Source organism: Crotalus tigris, unplaced genomic scaffold, assembly GCF_016545835.1.
Source record: "Crotalus tigris isolate CLP2741 ecotype Arizona unplaced genomic scaffold, ASM1654583v1 scf7180000024437.13266115, whole genome shotgun sequence".
Taxonomy (NCBI): Eukaryota; Metazoa; Chordata; class Lepidosauria; order Squamata; family Viperidae; genus Crotalus; species Crotalus tigris.
The window spans coordinates 5,660,733-5,676,976 of record NW_024100606.1 but is presented as its reverse complement, the minus strand read 5'-3'; the positions used below and the strand labels follow the sequence as shown (position 1 = coordinate 5,676,976).

General features: G+C 37.2%; 1 protein-coding gene across 7 annotated transcripts in view; it reads left to right on the top strand.

Moving 5' to 3' along the window:
• Nucleotides 1-16,244, top strand: part of ANKRD17 (ankyrin repeat domain 17) — a 160,978-nt gene that overhangs the window by 97,845 nt on the left and 46,889 nt on the right. For all 7 annotated transcript variants that reach the window (XM_039331765.1, XM_039331760.1, XM_039331759.1 and 4 more), the window contains exons 6-13: nt 1,803-2,036; nt 3,344-3,438; nt 4,235-4,472; nt 5,523-5,714; nt 6,029-6,138; nt 13,548-13,635; nt 15,475-15,602; nt 15,954-16,097. In XM_039331765.1, coding sequence (XP_039187699.1) covers nt 1,803-2,036; nt 3,344-3,438; nt 4,235-4,472; nt 5,523-5,714; nt 6,029-6,138; nt 13,548-13,635; nt 15,475-15,602; nt 15,954-16,097 — 1,229 coding nt within the window. The remainder of the gene's footprint in view (nt 1-1,802; nt 2,037-3,343; nt 3,439-4,234; nt 4,473-5,522; nt 5,715-6,028; nt 6,139-13,547; nt 13,636-15,474; nt 15,603-15,953; nt 16,098-16,244) is intronic.

Sequence of the window (16,244 nt, the reverse complement as noted above, 5' to 3'; positions counted from 1 at the left end):
TCATTTGCAGCGTGTGAATGCTTGCGGCCCGGTGTGCGCATGCACGAATGTAAAATGCTTCCCCCTCCCTTTTCTTCCAGTCCACCAATCGACAATGGTTGGTGACCTCTGCTCTATCACCTCGAGCTTGCTAATCGGCCGCTTCGCCTCCTTTGTGCTGGGCGGGGCTCCTGCTCCAGGGGCGGCCTGATGGACCTGCTGCTGGCAGTGGTGGCACGGTTACCAACAGAGAGGGCTCTGAGTGCTGCCTCTGGCACATGTGCCATAGGTTCGCCACCACTGCCCTATAACCTAGATTTGGTGCCGAGTGACTACTGCTAAGAAATTTTAAACCTTGTAAGACATTATGACAAGTGCCTTAATTTGAATGGCGATTATATCAAAAAGTAATATAATGTTGTAGTTTTCTAATATATATAATAAAAATTCTGTATCTGCAAGTGTCTGTCAATGATAACCAGAGGTTTATTTCTAAATTGCCCTAGTATTTATAGTAGTTATTTAAGTCAGCTCACTTGTTAAAATCTGTCTGGATGATGTCATGAGCTCATTTTAATGGACTCCATTTGACAATTTCCTAAGGCAGGTACATAACATTACTTTATTTGGAGAAACTGACATGTGACTCAGGGACCATTAAAACAATGGCCCATATTTTTTCCTTATTATAAGGATATTCATTCAGAGTAGTTTCACTTTTAAATAAAATATCAGATCAATATGAGTTTTATTTGTAAATTAGACCAGTTGGATTGGTGCACATGGCATCTGCAGTGTTGGGACTTTTTCCTGCCTTTCCTGTCAAAAAAGCTCCCACGGTTCTGGAGCTGATTTTTGGATATCTGTTAGCAGGAACTGCAGGAACATAGACTGTCAAAAATTGCTTCCTTTTCTAGTTTCTAAAGTAGTTTTTGAATCAGTAAACTTACACTACTTAAGAAAGCAGCTGAAATGATGAAAAGGCTTTTCATACAAACTTTTGTAATCCAAATGGTGATCCAGTGTAATTTAATCATGAAGCTGTTGGACCAGTACTGGGAAAAATAGATTCAAATGGCTTTGGGTTGATCTAACACAGCCAATCTCACAGAGTTTATTATTGTTAAAAAGGGGAAGAAAGGGCTATGCATAGTTTCGAACTTCTGGAGGAAATACTCAGGATGTACATCTTTCAGATAAACGCACTTAAAAGAAGTAATAATCTTTTTGTATTGTAGATGCAAGCTAAATATTATGAGATTCTTAGACCAGAATATAGAATAACATAGTTGGAAATGATCTTAGAGGTCTTTTAGTCCAACTCTCAGCTTAGGCAGGAGACCTTATTTCATTCTGGACAAACAGCTGTCCAATCTCTTCTTAAAACCTCCAGTGATGGAACATTCACAACTTCTGGAGGCAAATAGTTGCATTTGCCTCCAGGAAACTGTCAGGAAATTTCTCCTTAGTTTTAGGTTGGATCTCTCTTTGATAAACTTCCCTCTGTTGCTTCTCGTCCTGCCCTCGGGTGATTTGGAGAATAGGTTGATTCTCTCTTCTTTGTGACAACCCCTCAAATATTGGAAGACTGTTATCATATTGTCCCTAGTCCTTCTGCTCATTAGACTAAACTTACCCAGTTCCCAGTTATTGATCATTTTTTATATAAACCAATTATTAAAGGCTCTGGCAGAGACAAAAAATGAATTTAGGATTTATTATACTGTACTGAATAACATTATCACTTCATTGCCTCTCGTATATATATTAATACTTGATGTATAAATGCATATCTGAATAAATCTCTATTTTTTCCTAAATAGGCAATACAGCACTCACTTATGCTTGTGCTGGAGGCTATGTAGATGTTGTGAAGGGCCTATTAGAATCAGGTGCTAGTATCGAGGACCATAATGAAAACGGCCACACTCCTCTTATGGAGGCAGGGAGTGCTGGACATGTAGAAGTTGCTAGAGTTCTGTTAGAAAATGGAGCTGGAATCAATACCCATTCCAATGAATTTAAGGAGAGTGCGCTTACACTGGCTTGCTATAAAGGTAAATATTGTAATCTATCAGTAATTAACCATATTCTTAAGTAGAAATTTCCACTGAAGAGTGTTTACTTATTAGGATTGATTTTGATTATTTGCTCTGTTTTTCTTCCAATAAATACATTGAATAATGTTGTACTTGTATTTTTTTTAATTTAAATCATATTAAATATGATTAATACTTAGCTCTCTATATATTTTATCTTTGTCAGCAAGGTGTTCTAATGCTTATGGAAAGAATACTTAAATTTCAAACTTTCAGTACTAAAATATGTAGCTAAATAAAATACAAGAAAACTTTTATTGAGAGTCAGATTATTTTGAAATCTGGGACAAATTTTATTATTGGTAAGAATCAAGAAGGACTGTTCGGGTTATAAACTAGTGTTAGGATAGAAACATATAATTGTATGTTAGTATATAGAGACACAAATTAGATATTGTATTGATAGAAAAAATATATATGTACGTATATATAGAGATCAAGAATTATATGTATGAAGAGGAACAAATTATTAGAAATATTTATACTGGAATGTTGCATTATGTCCATCTTTGTTTTAACTGTATTATAAATAAAAAACTTTAAAAAAATCTTTTATTGAATGAATTTTATTGGATAGAGATGGCATCCAATATACATGCATTGCTTTCCAGTTGAGAATATGATTTGCATTTCCCAGAACTAGAAATACATTGAAACAATGAAATCAATTACAATTATTTGATCAGGTTTACCATTGAAAACTGTAAGACAGCACAGTGGAAAAAGTTTTTTTCCCTTAAATAGTGTCTCAATCTCTCTCTCTCTCTCTCTCTCTCTCTCTCTCTCTCTCTCTCTCTCTCTCTCTCCAGGATTCTGTTCTTTAAAGAAAAAAATGAAAGTAAAACTTACTTGGATTCTTGAATCACTTTTATTATTGTTCTGTTTTTTATTTCTATTTTTTCCAATTTTCATATTCAACATTGAAAGTCAATGTCTTTGTATTTTCTCATCATGAAATGTTTTTAGATTATCTGTTTTCTAGAGTCCTGTAAGTCTTTGTATTTGAGAGCATACCTTAAAATAGCTGTGCTTTTTCCAGAACTCTGGTTTTCTCATTCATTGAGACAGAGACTAAAACTTTTTATTATATGGTCTTCTGAATGCTAATGAAATAACTAAATAGATTCCCCATAAAGGTTTTGAGAATTCTTACTTTTTTGGTTATTTAGATGGTATCTTTGGCATCTTTGGTGAATAAACATACGTGATTATGAACTGAAATTTTCAGTGAATTCTGAGGTTTGGAATTTTTTTTTCTCTTTTAGGCCATTTAGAAATGGTGAGGTTTTTGCTGGAAGCTGGTGCGGACCAGGAACATAAAACAGATGAAATGCATACTGCATTAATGGAGGCATGCATGGTAAGAGTCATCAAAAGTAACGCAAATATATCAAGTTTGGTTTAATTTACTTGGTGGTTTTACAATTTTAAAAAGCAGTGCAACAATTTACTTATATTTCCTTTGGTGAAAAGGTGACCAAATTGCATGTAGCCCTTGAGCTACATTGGGAGAAAAATTTACCCTCTCTTTTAAACAGTTGGAATGGCATTTAAAAGAGTAAAATGAAGTCATTAAACTGTAAGGCAGACATTTTCCCCAATTAAAAGTTTCAAAACTATTCCTCTTGAAAAACTCACCTTTTTCCATTGGGGTTGGCTTTTTTAAGACATAAAAATAATATCTTTGCAGAGATTTAAAACAATTTATTTCTTTAAAAACACAAAGTGAGCCAATTTTTCAGCTTTTCTTAAAAACGATCATGAGTATCATAAGTGAATTCTCCATCTCTTTACTAGAAAAACATCGTCTTCCTTTCCTGTGTCTACCTCAAATATACTAAAGGATTGTGTTAGTGTCTGGAATAAATGCGAGATGCAAAAAAAAAAGTCTCTTCAGACAAATGAAAGTGTATTTCATTTTAGCCCACAAATTATTTGCTGGAAGAGCATTTTTATCCAGCTTTTATATGTTTATTTACTTGGGATCAATGGTTAGTGGCCTTGATGGCACCATAATGTCTAAAGGCCATCTGATAGAAAATTAGTGGGTTCCCTTGGTTGGCTACTGTGAGAACAGACTATTGGACTACATAAACCAGGGTTTGATCCAAAGAATACTTTCCACGTTGATACATACTTTTATTTTTGCTTTCTAGGATGGGCATGTAGAAGTTGCTCGTTTACTCCTTGATAGTGGTGCTCAAGTAAACATGCCTGCTGATTCCTTTGAATCTCCATTGACTTTAGCAGCCTGTGGTGGACATGTAGAGCTGGCTGCCTTATTAATTGAGAGGGGGGCAAACTTAGAGGAAGTAAATGATGAAGGATATACACCATTAATGGAAGCTGCCCGAGAGGGTCATGAGGAGATGGTAGCATTGCTTCTTGGTCAAGGTAAAAGTATAATAAGTGTATCAATTGCAGGGCTAAATATTTCTGAATTTCTTGGATTTCTTTTTGTAATTATAAAAATATAGTTAATATAAAATCATTTCAAGAAATTCAAAAATAAAGGTGATTTGTTCGTTGTTGTATAATATGTGATATCAAATATTAAAATATTTTTACATGAGAATACTTTGGATATTCTGATTATTTTAAATAATATAGCAGTAACAGCAAATGCATACCTAGAAAGCTGTCAGTCAGTCAGAAAGGTAAATTTATATTCTTGTGGGTCCACTTGACTAATTTCTAATCCTCTAATACAGATAGTCCTCAACTTAAGATCACAATTGAGCCCAAAATTTCCATTGCTTTGCTCCATTTTACGACCTTTTTTGTTACAGTTGTTAAATGAATCACTGTACTTGCTGAGATGGTTGTTCAGTGAATCACATAGCTTTCCTATTGACTTTGCTTGTCAGAAAGTTACAAAAAGGGATCACATGACTCTAGGACACTGCAACCATCATAAATATGAGTTAGTTGCCAAGTGGCAGAATTTTGATCACATGACAGTCATAAAAATGGTCTAACAGTATAATAGCACAAAAAAACTTCGTGCCATTATAACTTCAAATGGTCATTTGACAAATTGTTGTAAGTCGAGGACTACCGTAAATGCCGGCGTATATGACGACTTCCGCGAGCGCTGAAATCGGCGCCAAAGACGGGGGTCGTCTTATACGCCGAGTCGTCTTATACACCGGAAATACTGGTAGTTTCCGGCGTATAAGACGACGTTCTAGGAATGCGGCCCGGCTATAAAGATGGGGGTCGTCTTATACGCCGGGTCGCCTAATACGCCGGCATATACGGTATCTGTTATGATAAGAAATTGTGTCTGTTGATTTTAATTAGTATTAATACTAATGCTACTTGTAAACAATGTTAGACCTAATTATTATAACTGTTTTTAAAAGGTTTAATGTAGTATATCCATGCTAGTTTAAAGAACTGTTTTGAAATGTTAATTTATACTTATGTATTTCTATTTTCAAGGAGCTAACATCAACGCTCAGACAGAAGAGACCCAAGAAACTGCCTTAACTTTAGCATGCTGTGGTGGTTTTTTGGAAGTATCTGACTTCTTAATCAAAGCAGGAGCTGATATAGAACTTGGCTGTTCAACACCTTTAATGGAAGCTGCTCAAGAGGGTCACTTGGAGCTAGTTAAATATTTATTAGCTGCAGGTATGGCATTAATCTCTGAGCATTTATTGTCTTCAGATTAAAACAGAGAATTTTAATAAAACCTTGCTATCTATGATTATTTTTGCCTGTTGGATATATCTTTTCCATACATGTCATTGAATCCAAGTATTAGTTTGGTTTGCTTGCTGGTTTATTTTTTTGGGAAATATCTATGCAATAACAGGATTTTTTTTCAATAATAATTGGGCATTGCATTATTTGAATATTTACAATAAGATTTATATAAACTGTCCTAATAGAGAACATTGAGACTGATTTATTTTTTTCTAAGAATGTTATTCTTATTACTTCAGGAGCTAATGTACATGCAACAACAGCAACAGGTGACACAGCACTAACATATGCCTGTGAAAATGGTCATACCGATGTTGCAGATGTGTTACTTCAAGCAGATGCTGATTTGGTAAGCTACTTAATGAAATTTTGTAGTCTCTTACTGTGTTTGATATTGACTAAATCAAAAATAAGATGTTGAATATTAGCACGATTTTTTCCCCCGAGAGATAAAGCTATACTATGAGATGAGAACTCATGGGTTTTTAGTCGGGTGCCTTAACCACTGCACCAAACTGGCTCTCATTATACAAACATAGAATTATTTAAACATACTAGATACTTTCTAGTAGTAGCACTATTTTTGTCATACATTCGCAGTTTCATGTCACTTATTAAGAAAAAGTTTGATTTTCTAAAATGGCATCCCTTCTTTCTTCTGAAGAATTGTGCCAGGTGCTCCCCCTTTCCTTATAGTGTAAGTTTTGGATTTGAGAACCATACTACATGACTCTTTCATAAGTTCGTACTTTTTCATATAGTTTACCAGGCTTCAGAAATGGAGGGGTATATATATTGTAGTAATAATAAAGAATAAAAAATAAAGAATTCTGGTGAGAATATGAATATATTGTCTGAAAGTACAAGATAATTGTAAACTATACAGCATATCCAATTTAAATTAACCAATGGCAATTACACTGTTAAAAGGACAGAGTAAGAATGCAGTTTAAATTATAAAGTAATTGCCCACATTTAATATAAAGTGATTGAATATTTTTTTTTTCATCAGCCAAACTCTATCCCATTAGATCTATCAATTGGATTATCAAACTCTGTTTCTGGAGTTAGTTTCTGCTGACAGACTAAAACTGCTGTTGGTATACTAAGTGCCATAGGCATCTGGAAAATGTTGGAATTCCTGAGGCTTTTAGTCCTGGCTGATTTCAGCATCTGTGCCTGGGTCCAATGTGGCTTGTGATTTCATGATCTCCGTGGCAATTAGGAGCTTGTGAAAAGTAACTGTGACACTACAGTAATCTACTTCAAAGGGGACATGCTTGACTTGTTCTTTATTTCAGAACAACTAAGATTTGATTTGAATACAGGAATATTAAAATTAGTCTTTTGACAGAATAACAGGTTTGAAAGGGACCTTGGAGGTCTTCTAGTTCAATCCCCTCTCAAGCAGGAGACCCTATCCCATTTCAAACAAATGGTTGTCCAGTCTCTTCTTAAAAATCTCTATGCTGGAGAACCCACAACTCTGAAGGCAAGCTGTTCCACTGTTCTCACTGTTAGGAAATTTCTCCTTAGTTCTAGATTACTTCTCTCCTTGATTAGTTTTCATCTATAGTTTTTTCCCTTGCTTTTTGGTACTTTGGAAAATAGGTTGACCCCCTTTTTTTGTGTAGCCCCTCAAATATTGGAACACTGCTATCATGTCTCCCCAGTTTTTCTTTTCACTGGACTAGACATACCCAATTCCTGCAACCGTTCTTCATATGTTTTATTTTCCAGCCCCCTAATCATTTTTGTTGTACTATACTTTTTTCCAGAATCTCAACATCTTTTTTATAATATAATGACCAAAACTGGATGCAGTATTTGAAGTGTGGTCTTACTAAGGCTTTATAAAGAAGTACTAATACTTAAGTGATCTTGATTCTATCCTTCTTTTAATGCAACCTAGGATTGCATTGGCTTTTTTTGGCTGCTGCCGCATACTGCTGGCTCATATTTAAGTAATTGTTCACTAGGATTCCAAGATACCTCTCACAATTACTGCTATTGATCCAGTTTTTACATAATCTGTATCTATACATAAGATTTTCCGTGACCAAGTGTAAAACCTGTAAAATCTACATTGAATTTCATTTTGTTAGATAGGGCCTAGGGTTCAAATCTGTTGAGATCCTTTTGGATCTTGAACCTAGCTTCTGGGGTGTTGGCTGCCAGTTTAGTGTTGTCTGCAATTTTGATGAGATTACCTTCTATTCCCTCATCTATCCTAGGCATTTGGCAGATTTGAAAAGTTTCTGGACACTAGAGTTTCCTAGCAATTTTGCCTTCACCTGGCCAATCTGTGGTGATGGGGAGTGGGCTGGGTATCATGCCATAACTTTATTTTCAGTGCTGCCATAATATGAAAGAATTTTTAGCAATATACAATAATAAATATTACCATGACAAAAAAAGCCAGCATCACAATAAATTTAAGTAATAGTTAAAATCGAAGATGGATCTTGAACTTTTTTTGTTTGCTATCCATAGCTTTAAGGAGGCATATATATTGTGGTTGCTTTCTTGGTTGATTGTGTATAACTAAAGAATCACTTCAGGTACTTCAAACCAAACAGCAACTTAGGATGCCCTGGTATAGCATTTTTCTCTCTCATAACCCAGTTGCGTTGAGTTCATTTGATCACCACATTGCTGCAGCACTTTCTAGTTTCTCTATCTTTCTAAATCTCAAACAACAAGCTCTTCAAAATAGTGGTCAGAAGACTATAGAGATTTTATTAGAAAGTTCCTTTTCAGGCCTATTATTTTATCCCATAGTGGTTTATCCCCATGATATAGATAGTCCTCAATTCACAATCACAATTGAGCCCAAAATTTCTGCTACTAAGAGAGACAATTAAGTGAATTTTGCCTCATTTTATGATCATTCTTGTCACAGGTGAATCAACTACAGTTGTTAAGTTAGTAATACAGTTGTAAAATGAGTCTAGCTGTCACAGGTTCCGACTAATGAAGTACTTCAAAGAACTTTCAGGCATGTTTCCTAAAGTCTTTATTACAGAGCTACAATTTTGCCGGTCACCATCATGGACGTATTGATGCCAGAATCTGACTTCCTCTCGCTGGCATCAATCTTTTCTTGCTAAACCCCTCCCTTGTCTTGCAGTCACAAGTCACATTATCCAATTAGTCAAAAGTTTACTTCCTCTTTCTTTCCTGGGCTTTCCCCCCTCACTCTAAGCTATGTATTAACCCAGTAATTACTAGACAGTTTTGCATATTGTCAAAGCAAGAATATACAGTATTTGCAGCATTGACATCCGGCCCCCCTTACAAGAAGGACAGATCCTGTAAAGTAAACAAAAGCATATGTTAAGGGTTATCTTTTGGTTTGCTGGGGTGTTTCACATGAAACCTTTTGATCAATCTGTCAGCGTTCACTTCACTAGATTTCACCCAGGTGGCTTCAGACAATGGGTATCCCTTCCATTGTACTAAGTACTGTAATTTCCCTCTAAAGATTCTGGAGTCAAGAATACGTTTCACTTCATAATGGGTCTGCCCTGCCACTACGAGGGGTCCAGGTGCCTTCTTTGGAGGAGGTCTTAAAGTGGAGCCCCGATAAGACTTCAACAAACTACAATGGAAAACTGGGTAAATTTTCCCTAACAGTTTAGGGAGTTTTAGTTGTACTGTGACTGGGTTGATGACCTTTACTATGGGGAAAGGCCCCAAGAATTTTGGTCCCAATTTCTTGCTGGGCAATTTGAGGCGTAGATATTTAGTTGACAGATAGACCTTTTCCCCAACTTGGAATGTTCTTTGGGGAGCCCTCTTTTTATCAGCCTGCTTTTTATAGGTTTCAAAAGTCTTTTTTAAAGCAGTTTTTGTGTTTTTCCAAACTTCTTCCCACCCTCTCACCCATTGATCAAGTGTCTGTGAAGCGGAGGGCAACTGAGGATATTCAGGTATTGAGTTAAATTCTTTCCCTGTGGCTACTTTGAAAGGCGTGTAGCCGGTGCTGCTGTGCACGGAATTATTGTACGCCACCTCCGCAAAAGGGAGGAGATCAGTCCAGTTCGTCTGTTGGTAAGAAACGTAGCACCTAAGATATTGCTCCACCATTTTGTTAGCGGCTTCAGCGGCCCCATTGGTGGCTGGATGAAAAGCAGATGATAACCCTTGAGATGATCCAATCAATGTAAGGAAATTTCTCCAAAACTTCGCTGTGAATTGCACCCCCCTGTCTGAGATTATTCGCTTAGGGGCACCATGCAGCCGGTAGATATGTTTCAGGAACAATTTGGGCAGTCGTTGGGCAGATGGGAGTCCTTTGCAGGCAATGAAATGAGCCTGTTTCGAGAACAGGTCTATCACAATCCAGATGACAGTATTTCCCCTACTTTCAGGTAGGTCCACTATAAAGTCCATAGCTATTTCTTCCCAGGGTTGAGAAGGGTCTGCCACGGGTTGCAGTAACCCAGGAGTTTTCCCCGGGATTCTTTTCATTGTGGCACATACAGTACAACTTTTTACATAGTTTTCCACATCCTTTTTCAGCCCCGGCCACCAGAATTGCCGGCGGGTGAGGTGTAGGGTTTTCAAATATCCAAAGTGTCCAGCCTGCTTTACATCGTGGCTGTGTTTGAGAGCATTAAGACGGAGCGCTTCTGGCAAATATAACTTCTCCCCTTTGTAAGCCAAGCCATCCCTGCATGTTAGGGACGCTTGATTATCTTTGAACCATTGGTCAGTGAGGAGCTCTCGTTTTATTTTCTTCACTCCAGGGTCATCAGGATTGGGGACCCTGCGAGATGTAAGTTGAGCAACAGTTTGTGGATTGGGAATAATTGCCTTGTTAACCTGCTCTCGTTCACTTTTGTACTGGAGTAACCGGGATAGCGCATCAGCTAGAAAGTTCTTTCCTCCTGGTATGTACTTTAGAGTGAAGTTGAAGCGATTAAAGTACTGTGCCCACCGTACTTGCTTTGGTGACAATTTTCAGGGAGTTTTCAGTGCCTCTAGGTTCTTGTGATCTGTCCATACCTCAAATGGCACCTTGCTCCCTTCTAGATAGTGTCGCCAGTTCAATAGCGCCCATCTAATTGCGAAGGCCTCTTTCTCCCAGATTGCCCATCTTCGCTCGCTCTCAGTGAATTTCTTAGAGGTGTAGGCACAGGGTTGCAGGATCCCATTTTTGTTCTTTTGAAGTAACACTGCTCCAACCGCCACATCGCTGGCATCGGCTTGAATCACAAAGGGTTCCCCTGGGCAGGGGTGCTTTAGAACTGGTTCAGCGGCAAATAGTCTCTTTAAATTCTCAAAAGCTGTTTGACAGCTCATTGTCCATGCTAGTGGTTGGCCTGGTCGTGGCTTCCCTCCTCCTTTGCCTGTTTTGAGTAGTTCTGTAAGAGGAAGGGCAATCTCGGCAAAAGAAGGGATGAACTGACGATAAAAGTTGGCAAAACCCAGAAAGCTCTGGAGGTGTTTGCGAGTCCTTGGGGGCTGCCATTGGATTATAGTTTTCACCTTGGCCAGATCCATTTCAATGCCCTCATTGGAAATTCGGTAGCCAAGATAGTCTAATTGGGTTTGGTGAAATTCACATTTTGACAATTTGACATAAAGCTTGGCATTCAATAGTTTCTTTAACACTTCTCTCACTAGCTTTATGTGATCAGTCATATTTGTGCTGTATATCAGGATATCATCAAGATACACCAAAACCCCTTTGTACAAGTGATCATGTAGAACCTCATTGATCAACTGCATAAATACAGCTGGGCCCCCCTGCTGCTTTGAGGCCAATAGATGGGTCCTCAAATCGTTCTCTCAGACTTAAAAGAAAGCGGTGGGGATCTTCCAATTCGGGGGCTTGCTCGCTATATAAATGGTTCAGCCATTCAGATGCTTCTCCCTCTAGGTTGGACACAATAACCATGGCCCCTGGTTCCGGGTACAGATAGGCCCAGTATTTCAAGTGAAAATGCACTTGGTTGAGAAAAAAAATCAGCTTCTCTGGGTCCCCATCAAAGGTTGCATTGAAGGGTGGTGCGAACACAGGCTGCCGTGACCCCCACTGGGGCTGGTTCCACGGCTGCTGGGCCCTCTGCTGCTGGCCAGCGGGGTTGGATGGTGCTCCCTGCTGCTGTAGGCCTCCCAATGGTGGCTGCGCAAGTGGGGGTTGTAGTGGTCTTCTCTGTTGTTGGACTGCAGGGGGTGGTGATGCCCTCTGCTGCTGCTGATCATTCATCTGCTGGGGAAACCCATCTACCCATTGCTGCAGATGCCTCAGACTGGAACTCACCCTCTCTTCAGGGTTGGGGTCTCTGGCCGGCAAAGGCAGGGTCTGACAGGCTTCCTGCTGGGCTCCCCACTGCTCTTGTGGCCACCCCAGTTGCTGTAGGCCCCAACCTGGCTGCAGATTTATGCCCAGGGGTTGCACGTTTGGGGGCTGTGGCCAACCTCCTTGCTGTGGCTGTTCTCCCCCCAGCTGCTGATTTCCTGGCTTCTGTACCACCCCAAGACATTGCAAGGCCTCTATTAGCTGTGGTAAGTTCAGAGGACATGGATCAGCCACTTGCTGGGAAACCCAATTTCCCCTTTGCTGCAGAGGATTCAGACTGGGATTCTCTCTCTCAGGGCTGGAGCCCATGGCAGGAACATTTGCAATAGAAGGGCTGTAGGTTTCACTTTGTAGGAACTGATTTCTGTTTTTCATTTCTAAGTTTTGAAATCTTTCCAATGACTCACCCATAACTGTGTTATCTGTCCATTCTGCTTTTGAAGTCTTCGCTCTCAGATGGGAAATCTGCCAAATTTCTCTCTGCCCCGGCTTGCTGGCTGTCGCTTCCCCCCCCCCCCCGGGAAACTGTTGCAGCCACGGGGCTGGTCTCAGGCAATCTTTCTTTCTCCATAATGAGATCTTCCCCGAAACTTTGCCAGCTCCTCTCAAGCATAGGGCAGCTGATGGAGTTCGGGACCGCAGGTCGTTTGAAAAGAATGTTGGATTCTGGCATGATGTCACAGGTTCTGACTAATGAAGCACTTCAAAGAACTTTCAGGCATGTTTCCTAAAGTCTTTATTACAGAGCTACAATTTTGCCGGTCATCATCATGGATGTATTGATGCCAGAATCTGACTTCCTCTCGCTGGCATCAATCTTTTCTTGCTAAACCCCTCCCTTGTCTTGCAGTCACAAGTCACATTATCCAATTAGTGTGAAGGTCAAAAGTTTACTTCCTCTTTCTTTTCCGGGCTTCCCCCCCCCCCACTCTAAGCTATGTATTAACCCAGTAATTACTAGACAGTTTTGCATATTGTCAAAGCAAGAATATACAATATTTGCAGCATTGACACTAGCTTTGCCATTGACTTTACTTGTCAGAAGATCGCCAAAGGTAATCACATGATCCCGGGACATTGTAACCATCATAAATATGAGTCAGTTGCCTATCATCTGAATTTTGATTAAATTACCATGGATATGCTGCAATGGTCATAAGTGTAAAAATGGTTATAAGTCCCTTTTTTCAGTATCATAACTTTGAACAGTCATTAAATGAACTGTTGTAAGTCGAGAACTATTTTCCACAACATGCAAGCTTTGATAGAGATTTTTTTTATAATACAAATTTATTTTTCAAAGTTTGGAAATATTGATGAGATCAATAACAAATTATAGTGTTATGTATGTTTTACTCATTCTGCAAAAAATGAAAATTAAAGAAAAATGAAACAATATGAGACTTTTATGTTTTAAGTTGTTTTCCTCAATGTTTTTGTTTTTATAGGAACATGAATCTGAAGGGGGAAGAACTCCATTGATGAAAGCTGCAAGAGCTGGCCATGTCTGTACTGTCCAGTTTTTAATTAGTAAAGGTAGGATTTACAAATAGTAAGTCGTTTTCTTTCCACATTTTAATAACCTTTTCTTTTTTAAATGTAATTTTATTAAATATTATAATTACAGCAATAAAAACTAATCTAAAACATTAAAGCATAAAAAGAAAAAACAGATACCTATTTTAACCTTGATCAAATAAACCAGTTTTATATTTTTTCCTTTTGCTTCTAACGGTCTTGAATTAGTCCCTTCAAATAATGTCATAAAATTTTTCTTTGTCCTTTCTCACAAAATTTTTGAAAACTTTTAGCAAGTCTGCTTTATAAATCCAATTTAGGAAAATTATCCAGATCACTACCTTGGTTTTTTTGTATATTCCTTTTAATGATTAAACTATCAGCCAGTTTCTTTATATATCTAGTGTAACATCTTTTTCCATATTGTTCTTGTAACCTGTTATTTTATCCCTTTAAAATTAATCTCAGTCTTATCAGGTAGAATTTAAATATAGTCTATCTAGCTTAGAGTCTTAAAATTAACTTCAGGTCCGTTGTTCAAAAATATCCTTCAATATGTCCAATATTAAAATATTTTGTAATTATAAGTCAGATTTAAGTGTTCTGCTTTAATTATAATCTTTAGTTCTCTCTAGTATCCAGTTTTTAAAGTCTTACTATGTTTTTCAGTTCAAAACAAAAGCATTTTTTCATGCAAAATTTCTTTATAATTAATTCAAAAATCTTATTTCAAATTTATCTGGATGCTTAAGTCATTTGTGACTTATAAATCAGAATTTTAATCACTATTTTGCTGTTAATTTCCCCCTTATTTTTAAAAATTCTTAAACCTGTAGTTAAAACACTTTTTGCTAAGAATTGAAGGAAACTCATCTGGGGCTATAAAATCTGTCCATCTATTTCAAATAGTTGAAATGTGGTTAACCATTTCCTAAAGTGATTAGAAAAGGAAGTATGTGAAATCAATATCCTTTCAGAGGTACCGTCTATAAATAAGTTGGCTATTTCATCATCTCCCAGAACTCTTAAACCAGCCATAGACCACAGTCTTGCAGTCTCCTTGTAAGGAGCAGCTATCGGGAACACTTGTGGACATTCTCAAGTACTCTCTTTCTTCAGAGTGGAATTCCAATCAACTCACCAACTCTGTTCCACATTTGTTAGTTCAGTTTTTCTCAGAACCATTTCAGTCTGCCATTTCTTTCCCAAAAGTGCTTTAATGGGCTTTTTTGGTTTGTTAAATATTTTAAGTTTGTCATCTTTAGATTTAAGAAAGTTTCACCTGCTTGAGGTTTCTCATTACATGACAAATGTCTGCTAACCTTGAGTATCTGAAAAGTGAGCAGTTATATACTATATGAATTACTTCAGCTGGCAAAGATAATAATGAGTAACTAAAATCTACTTGTACTTAGTTCAGTAAACAGTAATACAAGAATCTAATTTCTAGAAAATTTATGAGCTCTAAGAATTCCAAGCCCAAATAGCAGTTGATAAAAAAGGATAGAAATGATTCTCTTTCTCCAAGGAAAACATCTCATTGTCTATATGAAAACTGCCAGAATCACCTTTAAGTAAACTTTTATATCTTACACAGATTTTTGAGGGAAAAAAAAGTAGAGTAAGTATCATATTATGATTGGATACAGGATTGTAACCTCAAATAGCAAAGGATAAAACTAGCAATTGTTTTTATTATGTGAGTTACATTGAAGAGTTAAAAATATTTTAACTGGAAAGGTGGAAATTCTGGAATCAATTTTGAAACATTTCTCTCCATTTTATATATGAGAAAAAGAAGAGTTACAGGCAGAGAGCTTTGAATGGCTTTTGTTTTCCCCAATGCATTAATAACAGGAGCAAATGTGAACAGGACCACTGCTAACAATGATCATACAGTATTATCGCTTGCCTGTGCTGGAGGCCACCTGGCTGTTGTGGAATTGTTATTAGCTCATGGAGCTGATCCTACACACAGACTAAAAGTACGTGTTGGTTTTTGTTTTTTTTTTCTTCATTTAATTACCTATTGTTTGAATATTTCATTGAGGACAGATTTTGGAAGTTTATCATGAGGAATTTTTCAATTGTAAATGTGGTTTAACATTTTTAAGGAGTTCTTACATGAAATATATTTTTAAATTTGTGTACATTGTGTTCAATCTCCAGGTGAAAATGTAAAAAAAAAACCCCTTAAAAATAAATGGCCAGTTTAAGTTAATGTTCAGTTATTGAAAAATAGTCTAGTAATATTCATGTGCTTTAGATAACATTTATTAAGTTTTTGTCAAAAGAGATGCAAAGTATACTGTTTTTATTCCATTATTTCTTTATAGGATGGTTCAACCATGCTAATAGAAGCTGCTAAGGGTGGCCATACAAGTGTAGTTTGTTATCTATTGGATTATCCTAACAACCTACTTTCTGCTCCTCCACCTGAATCTACGCAGTTGACTCCTCCATCTCATGATATAAATAGGGTACGACTGTTCTAGTTTTTATTATGCTTCATTTTTCATATGCTAAAACATTGTCCATTAATTTGAAAATAGACATTGTATTCAATAGATTTGTAGATGACTTGGTAAATTCTGATCAGCAATTACTATTATTAGTGTATTAATGAC